We start from the raw sequence: 17030 nt of genomic DNA on the forward strand, positions 1-17030 counted from the left end.
GCCCAAACGTACCTCCATGGGAGGTTGCTGAAGCACTAACCAAATATCAACGGAAGGAATTTCTGCTTGAGCTACTTCTGCAAATAGCTTGATTTTCCTTTGTCTTTGTGAAAGGCAACAAATTACGAGGTAGTCACTGGTGCTTTTCATCTGTAATGCTTAATTCATTGATTCATTAATCATCTAACTTCTTAGATTTTAGTCCATAAAAATTGTAAGAGGTTTGTGGGAAGGAAGATAGCAGTTCCAAGGCTAGAATGTTTTTTCCTTTTTTTTTAATTACTGCAGTCTAGAATGCTACCATTTCAAAACCTCTCTACTTGAAATGTGTAGACTAGTAAATCCAAATCACGTGCAACTCTGTTTAATAGACTGATCTTTTCCTTTAACAAGAACCTTACCTCTTACAGAAAATTTTCCTGAAAATAGCTTTTGTTTGCTTCTTAAGAAAATATCAAATAGAGACAGAATATACACTGAGTTCTCACTGGATTATTAAAAATATGAAAACTAGGTAGTAGGTGAATATTGTGCTTTAGGCTAACAAAGTTGTTGAAAACTTACAACGCTATGGATAAAGTAAAGTGTTTTGTCATGGACCTCTAGATGGAAAGGGCGTATTGTGAAAAGTATAGTAGCTTATTCCACGTCTTTGGAGCAAAAATAATTGCAATAAAAATGCATTATGAACTTGAAATGGATTTTGCATTTCAAATGTCTTTATCCTTTTGTCTGAATGTATAAGCATCCCACAAAAGAAAAAAAGAAATAAGGGAGAAAAGATTATGAATTAAGGAGCTGTTTTTTCTGCTTCTTTGGTAACCAGTACTTAGTCAACTGCATGCTAATTCTTTGATGGCAGGAAAATCTCGAGAACTCAGGTTGAACCCCAGGCCCCTCATTAAGAGGGAATGCTCTTCTGTGGCGAAAAGAAGGTATCTACATTAATGAAACAGCTTTGAAATAATAATGGCTTAGGTATTTGCCAAAGGATTCATAAGGAACTGTTCCAGTTCTGCAGTGTTCTGTAAATCACATTCACAATGCTGCTTTTACATTCAAGACTAATTACGTAAACCAAAAATATACCCAATTTCTTTGGTAAGAGGAGGTGCTGGCTTCAGAGTCTTCTGGGATTAATGTGGCATTTGAACAGTGCTTCAGTTTTGGGTTCCCAAGCTTATTTTTAGTTCCTGAAATCTACTGGAACACTAATGAAAACAGAACCATGATGTGTTACTTCTTTTTTATTCTTGAATATAGTTCTCTTTTTAACAGTCAGGAATAAAAATGTTGTTTGTAGTGTATCCTTCATTTTCATCTTACAGTGAAAGTTTACATGTAACATATCTTTTTTTCTGGATTTAAGCTTATGTATCCTGTTCTTCTAATTTTTCAGTAGTTCTCTCCATACTTCAAAGTACGATGTGTAGGAACAAAACTAATTGTGTATGAATAGGTTACTGTTCTTGCCCTCTCACTAGTTTTGTTGAACGAAAAAAATTATTTCCTTTGTATGTTTGTAGCTACTCAACAGTCAATAAAGCATCTAAGCCTACTTACACATGCATGCAATTGCAGAAAACTCTCAATCAGTAAATAAATTACAACTACATTTTGTTAAATTTTTCTGCATTACAGGAGGCAGTAAAAGTGTTAACATTGTCTATCTTCTAGACAGGATTTTAACTTAGTCTTTATCTGGTGGCCAGCTGGCAAGTAGAGTTGTTAGACTGTTTGTGAACCTGTACCTTCTGGAGACTTATAAGAAGTTTTCCGCTGATGACGTGAACAAGTGCCATTTATTTGAAGACCCGTCAATGTAGATGTTTGTGTCAAAAATAGAATTCTTTTCCCTAGGAAACTCCATTTTTTTTTTTCTTGGCTATTCACATAAATTTAATATATGCAAGCTGTTTTTCTTCCTCGTTATGGGACCATCCTACAATATTGAATAGTGAGAAATTAATAGTGTCTTGTCTTGTTGTGTTAAACTGATGCAGAGTTTTATGGACTAAAATATTTTACACTTAGCAGAGTTGCAAGCTTTAATTAATGTATATATACATTAATGTATGTACATAGTGTAACTGTTAGGTTTGTATAATACCACTGCAGGCAAACTGGTAGCAAAATTTTTGTGTAGTTTTGTAAAAGGTTAAAATGTTTTATGCTTTAGAGTGGATTTATTTAAATGTTTGAAAGCTGTATACTGAGGTTAATAATTGCACTTATTTGCTGAGACCCATATTTACAATAATATGCTTTAAGTGAAATCTGTCTTTAATATGTGATAATAAATTTCAAGTATTCTCATAAACTGGAAGTGAGAGCTTTTGGTGGCCCAGCTAGTGTAGCTTAACAACTGCGTGTAAAGCATTAACACCTTTTTGTTTTTAGAAAGTTCTTGCTCAGTTCTTTGCAAAAATTTCCAGTAAGCAACTAGAATGAATGCTATGGAGGATAAAAACATATATTAAATTGTGCTTAGTTTTTGTAAAAGCTGCTGTGTTGGCCTCTTTTTACTTGTGGTCCTCAACTTTTGGCATCCTGCCAGAATCAAATAACAAATGGATTCTGACAGGGATTTTGGCTGTAGCACGAGCAGCAATTTGAAACATCTGAGTGTTGGAGGGAGATGGGTTGAGGAAGGGAACTCGGCTTCTTACAATTGCAGATTGGCTTATGGCTTCTGTAGCCTGGATGCACGACTTGGAAAGAACATAGGTTAATGAGCTGTTAGCTTCTCGAGAAGATGATGTGAGGAAAGAGATGAGTACCTTGCCCGAGCTTTTCCTGAAAATTGACATTCAGCACTATCTGTTGTTGTTGGTAAGTGTTCGTATTAACAATCTTCCAAGTACATGCTGCAATTCCAGTAGCAGCAGTTGGTGCAGGAATAATTAGCAGTTAATGTCCAAATTGTCACTGACTCACTAGGAGATGTCATATATCACAATAAACCAGGCTTATCTTCTAGAAGGTGCTCTAGGAAATTACTTTAACAATCTTATGATAAAGTAATATTTACTTTGGAAGGGGAAATACTCAAGAAGTTAGGGCTTAGATTTAGGCTGCTTGTGTGTTCCTGCGTTTGATATCATGTCACTTTATTCTGAGATTTTGCAACATTAATACGTATGACACAGAACTAATATTTCATTAACTTATGTAAGCTATGCCAGGGAAAAAAGGTTTAAAAACAAAGTTATTTTGGTGCTTTTTTTTTTTTGTACTTAAAGTTTTAGAATGATGCAACAATCTATGTTAGGATGTGGCTATTTGGTGAAAGGATTTATTTTTTCTCCTGAACCTAGCATAAAACTATTTTTGTTGATAAAAACGCATTTATCATGTATAGCAGGAATGTGGACTGTCTGATTTGTTAAGCTCCATACCGATGCTACCTTTTGTCTGAGGGCTTTGACACATACTCTGGGGAGACAAATTTTTTTTTTTTAGTTACTCCATTGAGGGTCTGGGAATCAGTTTGCAGGTTGGACTACAGGATAGTGGAGTGATACAAGATGTAAAAGCCCTCTATACTACAGTGTCACCTGTCTGGGCTTTGTTTCCTAGCTTCCTAATTACCTGTCGGTTTGGAGGGAATGTTCAAACTTTTCATGTATCTTGGGAGCAACAGGGTTAGTTTGGCTGGTAGTAGGTTAGTGTATTAGTTTTTTAGGGTTCAGCAGGAGGCTCAATGGCTTTTAAATGTTGTCTTTGTTTTTAAATCAGGAGCCAATGAAGTCGAGAGCACCACAGCTACATTTGGAATACAGATTCTACAAGCAGCTAGGATCTGGAGGTAAAAAGCAGTATCATATGTTTTACTGTAATGTAATACAGTATGCATTTTTCACAGCAATTTTCTCATTTAGGGGTGTGAATCTTATTTAATGAAGTGTCCCTAGGTACTTAAAGCAGGAAAAAGACCCATAATCGGTGGATTAATATACATGTTCTTCTGGTATTGTAAAATTTCTGTTCTTCTTTAAAGTGTCTGAAATCCTCAGACTACTTAATAAACATTAAATATCACACAAATCATACCAAATCATTTAACTAATAAGTCTTAAAATTTATAAAGTGTTTTCTCTTTGAATAAACACTATAAATAAATTGCTGATCTAATAATATTTTTATTTAAAGTTGATCAGATATTTAAATAGCTTTAGTCTTAGTTTTACTTCAGTTCCGTTGATACTATCTGTATGCTGCTTATTATTTTTAGACTCCAAAACACATGTAAAAAAAAGTTTAAATGCAGAGGAGACTTGCTTGTTTCATTCCTCTTGGTGCTTTTATACCCAGAAATACCCTTATGATTGTTCCCTCAATTGTCCAGTTTTCACCTTTTCCTGCCATAGGTGAGCTATCCCTAGTATTTTTCATGTAATTTTGCACCTTTCACAAAACTATAGGCACTTAGCAAGGAATAAAGCTACTTGTACTGAAAGTGAGTACAAATCTTCCCTAAATTAGTTATATAACTAGGAAGAATATATGTTGCTTGAAAATGCTCTTGAATTCCTAGAATAGTTTTTCACAGGTCATGTAGTTACCATTTTTCAATTTTTAATAATGTTTCTTTTGCAAAATGGGCTATTTTGTTTATACTTTATTTTTACATGCAAACTATTTTTTTTTCCCGTCAAAGGCTGTTTTTAATTGTGATCTTAAAGTTATGTTTAATCTGCATTGAAGTGCTGTTTAAGCTGAAAAGTGCTCTCCAAAAGTCAGGGAATACAAAATAGACATGCCGCTTGTATATTATTGCATTGAATGTATGTGTTATGATGAATTTTAATTAATACTTTTTAATACTACTTTTGTTTTTTAAAATTCAGGATCTTATATTTATTGATACACAGATTGGATGATATTTCTCTGGTTGAGTAGCTTTCAAAATTTTGTCCTCTTGTTTAAAGATCCTCTGCTGGGAAACACACTTTCTAAACCTTTTACTTCATGTAGAACTTCGTGTTTGATGCTGTTGCACCAGGAATGTTTCTTCAGAAAGAACTCCTCATAAGATATGATAATGTCTGTTCCTTCTAATAGATGGAAAATTAAGTTGCAGACTGTGTCATCAAAATCTTGAGTCTTACATGCTTGCTAATGTGAGAAAACTGTCAGGGTGCAATGTCTTTTTTTTTTTTTAAGTAGTTGTAAATTGTTAACGTACACTTGGCTGGCATTCTGAAAGAGCAGATAAATTAAAAGCAGAGATCTTAATCCCTTAGCTAATGAGACAGTCATAATTGCACAGTCTGTTTTACTTCTGATATTATTCAGTCTTCAAAACTCTGGGTAGCAACAACTTGATCACCTGTTCAGTTACCTTATAAGTGTTGTTAAGTGCTGTTAAGGAGAATAAACTCTCTGATTCTTTGTATATTGACTGAAGATGATGAGGTCTTTGGTGTGACCTTCTCTGTGTTTTCCAAGTAACTTTCCAAGTGTTTTTATTACAAAGTGAAAGCCTCCCACATCAAGCCTAGAACCCCTTTAAGCTTCTTTTGAGACTTGTCTGACTTTCTCAAGCATCCCAGTTGAGATTCATTTTAGTGGGTTATGTGGGATGCACCATGAAGAAAGTAATACTCATGCTTCCATATTCCTAGAGAGAAGTTCAGAACCTTGTTGTCTCCTTTTCTTTCTGCAACACAGTTTTCCCATCTTTGCCAGAATTGGCCACTCATGTGTAGGAAGCCATTCAACTTGTAGAAGAAAAATTGCAGAATTATCTATTTTCTATCCTCATGTAATTTGAGGCAGTCTGTTTTAGTTCATTTTTTTTGGCGTGCACGTTTCAGTCAGGTGTGGGTGTAAGAATTTTTCACATGTGAACAGTTGAAAACCATGATGGAGGATATTTGATGGACCAAGTGATAAATCTTATACTAGTTCTGGCTATATAGGCAGTGTTGCTTTTTAAGCAGTGATTGTATTTTTGTCAGAGTAAACTGACGAAAATGTATCTTCATTGTACAAGTGGCGTTAGGAGGTATAAAAATAGCTGTCATTGCTAGAAGTCTTAACTGTAGTAATTGTGAGCAGATTGGTTTCTCTGATAAGAAATTACTGATTGGAGTATCAGTTCCAGTTGTCTGGAGCCTTCTGGCTTCTAAAAGTCCATATTTGCAGGCTTTCATCATGAAGTTGTTTTTTTTTCTCAAACAGTTTTTTATTTATGCAAAACTTTACATAATTTAGGTGGTAGTTAATACTTGAGAGTAAACTGAGTTTGTATTTAATTGTAGTAAATATCTTCCACTTGTTCTCCACATCTGTACATGCATTCATATAAATTAATAGTGACTACTAAAAATTGGTATAGTGAGTGTGAACCGATTTTTCAAAAGTAACTGTGGAAAAGGGTATAATATTTCATTTCTTTCCCAATTCTGAGAAATGGCAGAGCCATTGTTTTCTGAAGACAGATAACTTCATTTTTCACAAGTAAGAACTATGAATTCCACAGGTGATGCTACAAACAGCCATGGTGACTGTGAAATAACCTGAGGGTTAATGGGTACTTGTAGCTCCTGTGAAATCACAGTTTATTTGGGGTGTTGGCATGGGAAGAAGGCTCTGATGTGAATTAATAGTTCTGGAAGTAAATAAGGTTATTTTCCTGAAACACCTTCTTGAAGTCAAGTAAACAGTGTTATTGGGCAGCCTATTACCTTGCTTTCTAACCATTTTTAACAGAGTAGCTTGGTGTTTCCTTTGATCATATGAATTCCTTAGGTGGAAAGATTAACATTTTGAAATTCCTGGAAATATTTTCTTGGTATTCCTTTATCTCTAGCCAGTATTTGCCTGCTACAGGTCTACTTATTCCTATAATATCCATTTTTGTTTCTTTTGTAGTGGATTTGTAGTAGTGGATAGTATAGATAGTAGGATTTGTATAGTAGGATAGTATAGATAGTATAGATAGTAGGATTTGTATGTAGTGGATAGTGACTTAAAGATTAAATAAAGATTAAAATAATAATAATAATACTGTGATCAGACTTACTCTTTTGCTTTCTTTTGTTTCTTGAATGCTATGAATGGGTGAAAAATGTGCTTGGGTGCAAAAAGCATTTTGGGAGGGAGATCTCTTGTAATTCCCCTCCCTGACAACAAAAGAGTCAAGGAAAAAATAGGCAAGAAATATGCATGTAAAACCAGAAACATTTCAAAACTGTTTCCCTTTGGAAAGAATCTGCTTATAAAGGATGCTAAATCAGCCTCAAATAGGCTTCTTACTGAACACGCCTGTGAATGTTCAATAGAATGTAGGAGTTTGTCAGGAAAAAAAAAAGTGAGGTCTCTTTCTTAAACAGGAAACATTTTATCTACTGTGGGGCTACTCTCAAAACATTTTGAGTTACTCAGAGGAATGGATCTAAACTTCCTAAAAATAGTTCTTAAATCATTTTAAAGATGTAACTAATTTTGGTCACATCATAATTTACTTTTCATTATAAGTTTTATATAGAGCAGTAGAGATTTTTCTGAATATTACTTTTCTTTTTTTTCTACTATAACTTTGTTGTTTAGTAGTTGTGGGCAGGAGAATCTTGCTTGAAGTACATACCGTACTCAAAGTTTGAGATCATTTAGTTGTTGGTATGCAGAAGTTTCTAGTTAAGTGAATAAGCACCAACAGATGAAATTTGAGATACCTTGAATTCTAATATAATTTTAGTTAAAATTATTTTTCTTAAAACCCAGTAAGAAAAGGTAAGAAAAAGATACATCAGTTATAGCACAGTACTACAAATAAAACTCCAGCTGAGTTCTTATCTGAAATTATACTAGGACTTTTAGCATGAATAAAAAGCAGTTTTGTATGCTTTCATTTATTTATTTTGTGGTAGTTATCTTTCACACTAAGTCTTTCCCTTCATGATAAGAAGGTGAACTTCAGAAATCAGCTCTTTTTCACGTTTTATGTATGAATAACCCTTACAGACATAGTGTCTGTAATTTAACCACACCCAAACTCAGTGTGCTTTTTGATTCGGAAAGACTGTGTCAGAGAAATCAGTAGCTGTTGGCTCAGTTCTACTTTTGAGGAGTAAAGCTGAGAATTTTGTTTTAATGTGGGACTTAATGGTCCCTCATGAGTGAAAACTTCCAAGGAAGGAAGTTTTCGAAGAAGACAGGTAGGAATTTACAGTATGGTTCAGTTTCGTCTTAAAATAAAGAGTCTGCATACACATTAAAGAAGTTGTTTTGTATGTGTTTGAGAGTATAAAAACTATTCAACTTCTTACTGATTTTTTTTTTCTTACATCTCTTAACAAATCTGTAGGCCATTAGTTGTAACGGCTGGAAGCCTCTACAAGAGAGTGAGATCTCATACCCATCTGACAAGTAGAACAGAAAGGCAGACAGCTGCTGCTGCCGTAGCAAGCTTCTGTCTGCAATGCTGCTGACTAACTGAGAACAGTGGAACAGTGTTACGATAGTACCTGTCCAGAGCAACAAGGAGGACCCATTGTTAGATTTTATTTTTTTCATATGAGATAATTTGTGAAAGAGACAAAGATCTGTTTAGCTCTGGATTATAATAAATCTGAAATTGCTGCATTAACATTTCATGCTAAGTCCAATATTGGTAATATTTTATTTTTCTTAACTTTTGTACATCTGTTCTTTCAGATGAAGTTTAGTTGACTCTTCAAATTAGCAGTTAAATAATGTTTCTTACAGTGTAATCAAAATGTGACACTTGACCAATGAAGTATAAGAGATGTATTTGTTCTGTGGAAAACAGTATAGTGTCTTAAGTGGTTTTGGCCACTGTGAAAAGAATGCTAAGTACTGCATTCTGTACGTGACAGTCTTTTCTACAGATGGATACTAGTAGTCATGTGGTAATATGCTCTGCATTAGTATCTAAAAATACATGTAGTTTTCTGTTCTGAGGTAATGAGAGCCTACCTTAGACATTAAAAAAAATCATACTACTTGGATGGTTATAATAAAAAAAGTTACTCTTGGTTGGAGGACATTGCACTGTGGTTGTAATGTGATTTTCAACGATACAGAAGCCAGTAGATCATGTGTGTATATATTATTGGCTGGTAAAACAATGTTAGTTTAAGAACAGGACTATGTAAGAGAAGCTACAGCCAGGGAAGTAGTAAGCATTTTTGCAAGCTTGTCAACTGAGGAGTAGAATCTACTCACTGTTTTGGCAATTGGGGTCAGCTGAATATTTATTTTAGCATTTGGAGCATGTCGGGATTCTCTGTGTTGATAACTGGGTTTTGATTTGGGAAAGTAGCAAAAGTGGTTTGAAATATCTTTTTTTTTTCATTTTTTGGTGCAGAATATGTTAAACTAAGCATTTATTACAAGGTACTTTCTACACTATTTAATGTTGAATATGTTAAACTAAACATTTATTTATTACAAGGTACTTTATACACCATTTAATGTTGCTTTGGTAGAGTAGACATTGCTGGTCATAGTTTTTTCTTCTTTGTTGGAAAGTTGTTTGTCAAGCTGAAGGCCAAGAGTAAAGTTGGTGTTCAGTACTCTTTCCTGTAGGTAAAGACCAAAATATTTAAGGTAATGAAAGTAAAATTGTTCCTCTAATTTCAGTTCAGACCAACTTGATCGTGTGGGACAAAATGAAAAGTTTGAATGTTCATTGCCAACTTCCCAATTTTTTTTGTACAGCCCTTTCAGGGCATAGAATGCATGATTAAGCATCCTTTTAATTTCCAGTATCTGCCCATCTTTACTGATAGGAGACTTTTTTTTCCTACTCTTTCGCAGTACACTACCAAAAAAAAAAAAAATACTAATTCTGTATGGGAGAGGATTTCCTATTGCTACAGAGGTCAATCCGTTGATCACTTCTGACTTATTGCCAGGGCCATGGCCAGCCTACCTTCATAAGTAAGGGAGGTAGTTTGTTTCCTCCACAGGGTGACATTTATTATGGAAAAAGGTGGTTTCAGGTGCTGACACCATACCAGGATGGTATCAGCATCTCTGATCTGATCTGCTCTAACTCCTCCCAACACCACAATGACCCCTAATTCTCAGGGCGCTGGGCCTCATGTCCTGCTCCCATCTCGTTTGCAACCCATTGATCCCAGTACATGACAGCTACCAATGTTCTGGTACCATGGCACAGCGTAGTACCAAATGTGATCAGAAAAGTGTCATCCATGTGAAGCCCTTCACCTGCATTGGAACAGAGTCCATGCAGACAATGCTGTTTAAGTTCCCTATGTAAAATTGTCATCGCTTTATTACAATTGATGTTCTACTATATAATGAGGAGTCGCCTTAGTAATGGTTCCATCTGATTTTAGTGTTAGAAGTGAATTGTAGCTGGATTAATATGATGATTTCATATGATTTTTGTTCATGGGTTCTTTTTTTTTAGGTATTACCTAAAATATCCCATTCCCTATTTTTTTAAAAATAATACTTTTATTGGGGATTGGAACCTTGCACTTGCCATTATTATAATATAACAATAATGGAAGTTAGCATGTTTTGAAGCGAATTTGAAAAAAGACTAGTACAAGATTAGTCCAATGCAATAGATGTCCAAATATATTAATTAACTGAATATTTCCAATACCTTATTAAAGTAATAGTAATTTACTGGAGTTTCAGATTTTAGGAGATAAATTCATTTCTGAAGCAAGCGCATTGCTGTTACTGATTGTTAGAAACAAAAGTTAAAGAGAACATGGTTAGCTGTTAAGTGCAGAGTTGGCAATTAACTCAGTTCAGGATAGTCTTAATTATATACATATACATATTTATGACTTCTTGTGTATGTGGCTTTGAGTTATTGAAGTTTCATAACCTGCCTGTGTATCTTGCTAGCAGACATTCGATATATACTCAGTGATTTTTTTTGTAATGCTGCATGAAAGTTGCTTAGAACCATATTCTTAGGTAAGTAGTGGCAATTTGCTCCTGAACTGAACACTGATTTTTTTTTCAAATTCTTTTAGTACTGCTGTCCTACATACACTTTTGTTCTATTTTTACTAGGGATGTTTTGTAGAAGAACAAACAGTAAGCAATTTTTGTGTTTTAGGCAAGTCTTTTCTAGCATTTCATTTAAAGAAATATACAGAATTTTTGCAATTTATATTTCAAGTATTCTTCCCTATAATTAGTTCAGGAGATCTGTTAAGAAATGCAGTTGTGCAGATTTAAATTTAATTTACATGTGCATGTGTTAATGATTTTGAGAAATGGTAATTAATGACTGTAAGAAGCCTGGCTTCATACATTACTTCAGAAGTACTGAAGTAACGGTGCTTATATATTATGTCCTTGTTTAGTTTGCTGTTTTGCAGTCATGTGCAGGGATGATTGTGGTTTCCATAGCTGTAAAGTGCTGAGTTTCCTGAGATTGTATGGCCTTCTGCATATGCTGCTTTGGTTTTCTTGTATGCATGCTTTCGTGTATGCTATTTTGGTTCAACTTGAAAACCACATGCGGCATTATCCTGCAATTTGTCATCACTTCTTTCCCGGAGGATTCAGGTCAGATGCTGTAGTCTTAGTGAGGAATCCTTGTGTTGGTGGCAGGTTGTTGAATTCAATTGTTGACAGTATCAGTACAAATGTGCAGTGGAAGACAGCTCTTACTGCATTTCTTCGGTATCTTCAGCTTGGATTATTTCAGTGTCTCTTGAGTTGCTATATATGAAAAGTAAAACTACAAATAAAAGACAGTGAAATGTAAGAAACTGAATACAGAATAGTGTGTTCTGTAATTGCAATCTTGTGTATTTTACTGTCATTTAGGACTCTGATTTAACCAACAATCTAAGTAATAAGATATAACAGGTCATTTCAATAGGTGTGTTTCTCAGCTGGATTTGGAAGAAATTGTAAAATGACATTGATATTAAAATAAAACACTGAACAGTCACCTGCCCAATAGCTTTACCAATTACAGATTGTATTTTTAGTGATATTGAGTTACTGGTCACACATCCCATCAGTAAAAATTTTTGAATCCCCCCTTTATGTGTATTTATAAAATAAGTGTACCACTGTATTAATATTATGTACATTAAAAGATGTACAAAATGAGAAATTAAAGGGATGAGATACAGCTTAAATAGTATTTAATATATATATTGTACACAATCTTGCTCTTTAAAAAAATTACTGCCTCTTAGTGAGAGTTATGTGCTTAAATATACTTCATTTTTTAAAAAAACTCTTGTTTTTGTACTTTGTGATACAGTGATTTGAATGTCTGGCTCAAAGTTTGGTTTGAGTTTGTTTTAATAACTGTCGTAAGTGGCAAATGTTCCTCACAAAGATATGTAGATCCAAATGGAAGAAGTGCATCTCTGGCTGTGCTTACTAAATCGTGGTGCTTGTTTTTAATCCCATTCATTACTAATTCTGCTTTTTATATTTAATTCCACTATTTTTCATTTTTCCAGATGTTAATCACTTGTTCTTGAAAACTAATCAGAAGATATTAATTTTTCGTATTTTTAGCAAATAGGTTTAAAATGCACTTAAACTCTTTAGGAGATCTATGAATTGGTTAGAAAATTCTGTTTCCAGGTGAAAGTGTAAAATAGATTGTAAGAGATTTTTTTCCAGGTCAGATTGCATTGTTTTGCTCAATGAAATCACTTAAAAATGGAAACATTTCCAAACAACAGTTTCTAAAATGCTGTCTCCATAGCACAAGTTTCTTTTGAAAATCACCTATGTTCTTGCTCATTGTTTAAAATGTCGCCTTCACCCTTATGTGACACCTGTTTTTTGAACAATTTGTGAAGTAGCCTACTACATGGAGGAGGTCAACATATTTCGAAGTCTTGTCTTTTCGTAAAAGAAAAATGTGCAACTCCTCTTTAAGTTCAACTTCTTGAAGATCTTTGCCACAAGATAATCGGTAAGGAGAAGATTTTTCATGGTCAAGCACCTGTTTGAGCAACGGTTATACTGACAATTTTTCCATAAAACATGTTCTTTATTGTCATTTAGTGTTGAGAGTATATCAACTCCAGTACATCTTTCTGATAGTGATTCAGAAAAAGTTATGTGTATGTTATTATCAAAGTATAACCTAACGAACACCATAAGCTGAGATGTATTTGAAACGTATGTGGTCTCACCCACCTGTATGCCAAAACTTCCACACTGACTAATTCGTCCTAATAGTTGTTTGTTTGAATCTTCAGCAGTATGTTCTTGTCTTCTGATGGTACTTGCTGACAAAGGAATGCACTTCAGTTTGACACCATCTTTTTCGTCATGCATTATTTTCAACCATTTTTACTACAGCAGGAAGATCAAGTGTTTCCTCAATGGTCTGTGGCTTTTTGTGTCTTGCTATTAACAAATTTCAAAAGACACTGCCAAAGATTTGTCATATAATTTAGTGAAATGATGTAAAGGTTGTGGATTCAATAACATGTCTTGAAATGCTACTGAAAATAATTGTAGAGGCTTGTTTTCATGTCCTGGATGCTTAGTTTTAAGGTTTTTTTTAAATGTTTTTCTAACTGCAATTCCTTCATACTATCACTAGCTAATATATCATAGCATAATAAACACTCAGGGTGAGGTTCTTTGTGAATAAGTGTGGATGTAAATCCATATTTCAAATAGTTTTCTTGATATTTTCCATTTTTTGGCCATTTTTTTCATTGAAAAGTTTATCACTGTTTATAATGTGGCAGATGAAGAGCTTATACTACAGTAGAAGTGTCTGCTCTGCCTTGTTCTTGTTTGCTCATGTTTGCATTATAAGCACTGCTTTCAGTCTATGTTTTCTTTGGAGGAGTCTTTTTATACTGCTCCTCCATTTTGTGAGGGGTAGCCTAGTTAAAACTAGACAATATAGTCTATAAATCCACTTAACTGGGCACACGTAACCTGCAGCACACTGCAATATGCTGTAAACGGGTGAAGGAACAAGGATGATACGTTTGTCATCTCCACATCTCCATGTTCCTTTGATCATCCACGTGACCCTTCTCTGGGCTCACTCTAATAGGTCTATGTCCTTCTTGTGTTGGGGACCCCAGAGCTGAACACAGTGTTCCAGGTGGGATCTCACGAGAGCAGAGTAGAGATGGAGGATTGCCTCCCTTGCTTTGCTGGCGATGCTGCTTTTGATGCAGCTCAGGGTATGGTTGGCTTTCTGGGCTGCAAGTGCACATGGCCAGCTCATGTTGAGCTTCTCATCAACCACCGTCCACAAGTCCTTCTGAGAGATGGTCTCAATCTATTCTCCACCCAGCATGTATTTGTGCTTGGGATTGCCCTGACCCAGTGCAGGACACTGCCCTTGGCCTTTTTGAGTCTCATGAGGTTCTCACAGGCCCACCTCTCAGGCCTGTCCAGGTCCCTCTGGATGGCATCCCTTCCCTCCAGTGTGTTGACACCAAGCTCTGTGGTGTGGTCATCAGAAAACTTGCTGAGGGTGCACTGAATCCTACTGTCCATGTAGCTGACAAAGATGTTAAACAGCACCAGTCCCAATACTGACTCCTGAGGACCACCACTTGTCCCTGATCTCTACCTGGACATTGAGCCGCTGACTGCGGCTACTTGTGTGACCATTCACCCAATTCCTTACCAATCAAGTGGTCCATCTGTCACATCCATGTCTCCAATTTAGAGACAAGGATATCATGCGAGACAGTGTCAAATGCTTTGCATGAGTCCAGACAGATGATGTCAATTGCTCTTCTCCTATTCACCAATTCTGTAACTACATCACAGAAGGCTGCCAGGTTTGTCCAGCATGATCTGCCCTTAGTGTATCCATGTTGGCTGTCACCAGTCACCTCTTTATTTTCAATGTGCCTTAGCACAGTTTTCAGGAGGATCTGCTCCATGATCTTGACAGGCACAGAGGTGAGACTGACTGGTCCGTAGATCCCCAGGTCTTTTTATCCCTTTTTAAAAATGGGGGTTATGATTCACCTCTTCCAGTCAGTGTGAACTTCACCAGATTGCCACGAGTTCTCAAATGTGATGGATAGCTTAGCACCTTCATCTGCCTGTTCCTTCAGGACCTGTGGCTGTATGTCATCAAGCACCATGGACTTGTGGTCCTTTATGTTCCTTAACTGGTCTTGAACCTGATCTTCTCCTAGAGTGCGCAGTTCTTTTTCTCCCAGTCCCTGCCTTTGCCTTTTGGGACCTGGGCTATGTGGCTATAGCACTTGCCAGTGAAAACTGGTGCAAAAATGTCACTGAGTACCTCAGTCTTCTCCATATCCGATGTAAACAGGTTTCCTTCCAGATAGGGCTCACAATTTCCCTAGTTTCCTTTTATCACTGATGGAAGCCTATGGAAGCCTCGTTGCCCATGATGTCCCTAGCCAAATTTAATTCTAATAGGGCTTTAGCTTTCATAACCTATCCCTAGCTTCTCAGATGAGTTCTCTGTACCTCTCAGGCTACCTGTCCGTGCTTCCACCCTCTGTAGGCCTTCTTTTTCCATTTGAGTTTGGCTAGGAGCAGCTCGTTCCTCGATGCAGGCCTCCTGATGTTTTTGCCTGACTTCTTTGTTGGAATATGTTGCTCCTGAGCTCGGAGGAGGTGATCACTGAATATTAACCAACTCTCTTGGGCCCCTCTTCCTTCCAGGGCTTTGTCCAATGGTATTCTACTAAGGAGATGCCTGAAGAGGCCAAAGTCTGCTCTCTCAAAGTACAGCGTAGCACAGTTTTATAAAATATGAATTATGTTGGAAATATGGCATACTCTATAATTTACATGGTGCTGTATAGCACATAAAATATAAAATATAACATTAAATATAACATTCTATAACCTTCTACATAAATAAATGAAATAATTTCTGGATAGCTGTTATATTAACAAAAATATAATATACTTTAAGTGTGGCAAAATTGCTTGGAAAATTATAATACTTTAAATCCTATGAAAATATACAGAATAAGTGAGGTTTTATGGTATTGCAGCTAACAGTTAAAGATTATTAATGAAAATAATGATGCAGTAAACAGGCCAACCCCCTTCAGCTGTAACTATTTTTTATCCAAATATAACAGTTATTTTTTATTGGTGTTTCAAACCGTAAGAATTAACATGGTCATTAAGCTAGCAAGAAGACATTGCATTATCCTTTTGCAGCTATTCCCCATGATAGGAGTTTGTTTTCTTATGTGATCACTTCTTTACAGGAATAAAAATATTTCATTTTAAAATAAGTCTGGCATTTGTTAATCAGTTTTCAGAAGTTATTTTAAGAAGTTGGTGTTTTTTGAGTAGTTCAGATGTTGTCTGGGTTAATAAATTTTTTTTCTAATTCACCTTATTTTTCATGAAGATTTATATAAGAAAGCTTCCACTTAAATCTTTATTGTGAAAAACAAAACGAATAAAACAGATGCTCTTCATTAATAGCACGTTACTTGTACACGTACCAGGTGATCTGGAGAAAAGACTGAATAATATAGTGATGGAATGATGTTAGGTTATTGTTTTTAAGCAAAAGCAAGGTCTAATATGATGAAATCTTCTATTCCTTTGACCTGTTAATATGAAATAATTTTATAAGTATGGGGGATTTTAGACATAGGACTCAATTTTTGTATTGCAGAATTAGTAACTTAATACATTACGCACTACAATTTTTAGGTATTTTGGAACTTCGTTTAGTCAGAAGATCTGGTATTGTAGATAATACAAGTACTCTTCTTGTCATGTTAAATAAATGATGTGATTTGGTAGAATAAATGTTCTAAGGGTGTTTTTGACCTGTCATCTGAACACATTTCTGAAATTGGCAACTCTGCCTCCAAATCTGAAAATGCTGCGAAATGAATTCCTGTCTACAATTCTTTTTTCTTCCACCTGTATTCACAGAAGCCAGTTCTAGAAATCTTGATGAAGCCCCCAAATCTTCCGACTTCCATATTTTTGAAGAAGTTCTTTTAGTATTTTAAAATCCTGTAAACAGACACAGAACAAATGCAGTGCTAATAGAGGGGAATTTTGTAGTTCATATCTTTAAACGTGAAGATACA

At 35.4% G+C, this 17030-nt stretch overlaps 1 protein-coding gene across 21 annotated transcripts in view; it reads left to right on the forward strand.

Moving 5' to 3' along the window:
- CSNK1G3 (casein kinase 1 gamma 3) overlaps positions 1-17030 on the forward strand; it is a 75348-nt gene that overhangs the window by 19735 nt on the left and 38583 nt on the right. For 14 of the 21 annotated variants that reach the window (XM_083818728.1, XM_083818717.1, XM_083818715.1 and 11 more), the window contains one exon: positions 3739-3808. The exons of 4 other annotated variants lie outside the window; for them this stretch is intronic. In XM_083818728.1, coding sequence (XP_083674854.1) covers positions 3739-3808 — 70 coding nt within the window. Of the gene's footprint in view, positions 1-2677; positions 2833-3738; positions 3809-12800; positions 12914-17030 lie in introns of all 21 variants that reach the window. 3 more of the 21 variants (XM_083818733.1, XM_083818732.1, XM_083818720.1) reach the window with 2 other exon arrangements.

This window comes from Anser anser, assembly GCF_964211835.1.
Source record: "Anser anser genome assembly, chromosome: Z".
In the NCBI taxonomy this organism is placed as follows: Eukaryota; Metazoa; Chordata; class Aves; order Anseriformes; family Anatidae; genus Anser; species Anser anser.